Source organism: Triticum urartu, unplaced genomic scaffold (assembly GCF_003073215.2).
Source record: "Triticum urartu cultivar G1812 unplaced genomic scaffold, Tu2.1 TuUngrouped_contig_6379, whole genome shotgun sequence".
Lineage (NCBI taxonomy): Eukaryota > Viridiplantae > Streptophyta > Magnoliopsida > Poales > Poaceae > Triticum > Triticum urartu.
This window is the reverse complement of record NW_024117137.1, coordinates 3655-8001: the sequence shown is the minus strand read 5'-3', so window position 1 is coordinate 8001 and position 4347 is coordinate 3655. Positions and strand designations below refer to the sequence as shown.

The 4347-nt window shown below is 48.0% G+C and overlaps 1 protein-coding gene across 1 annotated transcript; it reads right to left on the bottom strand.

Moving 5' to 3' along the window:
* Positions 1-921: 921 nt before the first annotated feature.
* LOC125530526 (pentatricopeptide repeat-containing protein At2g41080-like) lies at positions 922-3382 on the bottom strand. The gene has a single exon (XM_048694908.1). The coding sequence runs from the start codon at positions 3233-3235 to the stop codon at positions 1286-1288; it is 1950 nt and encodes a 649-aa protein (XP_048550865.1). The 5' UTR covers positions 3236-3382; the 3' UTR covers positions 922-1285.
* Between the last annotated feature and the right edge of the window lie 965 nt (positions 3383-4347).

The window sequence follows — 4347 nt, the reverse complement described above, 5'->3', positions numbered from 1 at the left end:
GTTCGTGGGCCTGGCCCATACAAGCAGGTGTGTGTTAGGAGCTCCCTCAGGGATCGGCTTTGTTCCATGGCGTCCCGGCCCTTTTATTCACGTATTGTGCCAGGCCAAAAATCCGTGCCCACGGGCAGCGCCTTAGAAGCACGGTCCATATGGCCAGGTCTGGATATGACTTGACACAAAAATCTGGCAGCAATCTGCGGGCCAAAGAGTAGAACCTGAATGTGTCTGAAGACCCCCATTGGCCATTGGGCTTGGTTGCTTCTTTCAACGAGCCCGCTCCCAAGGTAAAGAAACCCTCACAAGAAAAAGAAAAAAAAAAGAGCAGCATAATAACCTTTCAGCATAATTGCCAGTGAATCAAGAGAACAAATGGATGAGCAACAAGAGGGAACAGAAAGAAACCCGAGGAATCTCCAAACAATGCTGTCAATTTGTACAAATAAACGCCATGACCTCAAAAAAGAAAATCTAACTATGAATCTTATTCAAAACCAAGCACAGCCAATTGAAAGACAAAATCCAAAATTAATTTCAATGCAAAACGAAATTCAATGGGACTATTGTACAATGCATATATGCAGCTGCCTGTGGACCCTGGCCACTGTTCTTATTGACCAAAATATACATCCAGTGAAATGAAAAGAAAAAACAATGTCACTTGACATTCCAATCAGAATTATTGCATGACAAGTAAAAGAGACACTTGCCTTCCATTTTGTAGCGCTGCACTATTGTTGCTCCAGGTATAATTGCACCGATAGTTTCTACTGTCATGCTCTCAGAAGGATCAGAACCTCCAGGCTCCAGAGGAACACATGATCCAGCTTTATGACCATCCTGAGCAGATATTTAATTATTAATAAAGGCATATATATTGACAAGAGATGAAAGATGGGACAACGACAACCAGATAATTAGTTATAGAGAAAACTAAATCTTGTATTTCAGCGCTGTCCACAAATATTCATATCATACAGAATGCATATCCTGAACTTCAGAATTCTACTGAAAAATGCTAGTCCGTCACTTATAGAAGGCAATGATTTGTTTGAGAATCAGAGTGAATGCATATATTTTTGAGGATCAGAGATCCAGCGAATTTTATGATTTCCAGAGTACAGGTCGGATTGGTACAGACTAGTTGAAACTCAAAACAGCCAATTCAATAGCCCATCCCTCAGTTGAGTAGACCAAAACCTGCTGACTTAAAAAATTCCATGAACCAAGTATACAGATCTTGTTCCCCACAGCAGATGGAAAAGATACACACAGTTGAGTGCTCTCATCACCAATAATCTCCACAGGAGCATTTGCCATCTCTGAAATGGTGAAAGCGGCTTACATCTCTGACCACAATCTCTCGGCCAGTGACCTGGGACATCAACTTGATAGCAACATGGCAGTCATCGCACACACGTAGATTCTTCATTATTCGGATAGAAACTCCTTCAGGTAAACTCAGAAACGCAAATGCTATCGCCAATTTCTCGCTGTGGTGAGTTAAACTAACCTCTTTCTCCTCATCCTCCATATCATGGAACACCATGCTCATGTCTGGTGCATATCCACATTGCCTGATCTTGGCCATCATTTCTTCCAAGTACTCATCGATCTCTCCTTGTCTTGGATGAGATTTATCTCCTGTGCAAAACTGATGCACCTGACCCTTAAGCTCTACCCAGCTGACACCCGGTTCCTTTCTCACGTTCTTCTCCCTCATGTTTTTCCTTAGCTCACTGACATCTCCCCATCTCCTGCTGGTAGCTCGAATATTTGATAGCAGAACATAAGGTGCAGAATCTCGAGGGTCAAACTCAATGACTCGCTCTGCTATCCGCTCGGCCATGTCAAAATTCTTCTGGGTCTTACAAGCAGATAGCAGTGTCTTCCATATGACCCCGTCAGCACGTACAGGCATTGAACAGATAAGGGCCTCTGCTTCATCCAGACAACCTGATCGCCCAAGAAGATCCACGATACAAGTGTAGTGTTTCACACTTGGTTGCAATCCATAAGTCTTGGTCATAAGCTCAAAGAACTCCAAGCCTTCATCTTTAAGACCACTATGGCTGCACGCATATAGCAGGGACAAGAAAGTAACCTCATTAGGTCTTGCCCCTGCATTCATCATCTGTTTAAACAGCTCAACTGCTTTATGTCCTTGCCCATGGAACCCACAAGCTGAGATCATTGCACTGAGAAGAAAAAGATCTGATCCACAATAACCAGAATAAACTCTTTCCGAGTCACCCAAGCATCCACATCGAGAGTACATATGCACAAGGCAAGTAATGACTGGAACAACCTTGTCAACTCCAGCCTTGATAACCTGTGCATGAACTTGCTGACCTTGTGCGAGAGCTGCCAAGTCTGAGCAGCAGGTAATAATACTGACGAATGTGACCACGTCAGCCGCTAGCCCAATACCTCTCATCATGGAGAAATACTCCAATGCTCCCTCAGAATCTCCATGCTGCGCCCTACCAGCGATTGTGGTATTGAATGACACAACTGTAAGAGAAGGAAGAGCTTTGAGAACGGCCTCTCCTTCTGCAAGGCACCCACAGCGCATGTACATGTGAGCCAACGAGTTCCCAACACACATGTCAATGTCCATCCCACACCTGACAACATATGCATGGACCTGGCGCCCAGAGACAAGATCGGAGAGGCCGGCACAGCACCTGAACACGCTCCCAAGGCCAAACTCATCAGGATGCAATCCCTCCCTTCGCATGGCCAGGAAGAACCCCAGGCTATCCTCGTCAAGCCCTGCATTGGTGAGCCCAGCGACCATGGCATTCCAGGTGGCGACATTCCTCGTGGGCATTTCGTCAAACAGCTTCCGAGCGCTTCCAAGGTCGCCGTTCTTGATGTAACCCCCAATCAGAATGTTCCAGGACATGACGTTCGGCTTCGGAATTCTCTCGAACAGGCTGCACGCAGTGGTGAGGTCGCCGAGGTCCGCGTAGGCGAGCATGAGGTTGTTGGTGGTGAAGCGGTCGGCGGCGGCGCCAGAGGTGGCGGCAAAGGCGTGGAGCTGGCGGAGGAGCGGGATGGCGCGGCAGGCCCGGCAGACGTGGGCGAAGAGGGTAGGGTCCGACCAGAGGACGTCCCGGAAGGGGTGGTGGAGGGCATCCTTGAGGCGGCCGCTTGAGCAGAGACGGATGAACTCGCCCTTGGCTTCCGGTGGCCCGGCGGTGAGCGTCTTCACCGCCGGCCTGGCCATGTGCATGTGGCCGTGCGACCGCTCGCGCTACGCCCCCGGAAGCATGGCGAATTTGGGTTTACCGCGACTGGCAATGCAACAAGTCGAACACCTCGACGACATGAACGTGTAGCAATAGGCCTTGGATTTGTATAAAAAACTTTCTTTCAACAATACAAGACATGCCAAAAAACATGAAAATTACAACAAGGAGCAAAAAAAAATGAATATCCAGCATAAGCTGAAGGCGCACCTGTACGATTGATAAACTGGGCGGCTTGATGCCTGCCTCGGTTCAGCCCCTTCATATATATAATGTACAGGAGAGTTACAGAGTTTGGTATAAATACAATGAGGCTGTAATAAGGAAACTATCTATTTGATGGGAGTTTAACTCGCACGCCAAGGTTATTATGAGCCGTGGCACAGTAGGTCTCTAACACGCCCCCGCAATCTGAGCCGGGAACGGCAGTGACGTGAAGACTGGACCGAAAATCGCGGAAGAGAGCTGTAGGTAAACCATTGGTGAAGATGTCCGCAAATTGCAGGGCTGACGGAACATGAAGAACACGAACTGCTCCGAGGGCGACCTTCTCCTGGACAAAATGAATGTCTAACTCGATATGTTTCGTGCAACGATGTTGTACCAGGTTAGCTGACAAGTATACCGCACTTACGTTGTCGCAATATACGATAATAGCAGTCGAGATGGGCCTGTGAAGCTCATGTAATAACTGACGAACCCGGCAAGACCTGCAAAGGCCGCAACAACAACTCTGTACTCGGCCTCTGCGCTAGATCGAGAGACTGTCGTCTGTCGTCGGGCGGGCCAGGAGACGAGATTATATCCAAGATACATGCAAAATCCCGAAGTGGAGCGACGTGTATCCGGCATCCAGCCCAATCGGCATCTGAGTAGGCGGTAAGAGAATGTGTAGCAGTGCGGTGTAAAGAGAGACCATGATCAAGGGTGCCATTAAGGTAGCGAAGGATGCGTTTAATGAGAGAAAAGTGAGGTTCACGAGGATCATGCATATGAAGACAGACTTGCTGGACAGCGTAAGCAATGTCTGGGCGAGTGAGAGTAGCATATTGGAGTGCACCGACAAGGCTACGATAGAGAGAGGGATCCGAGACCG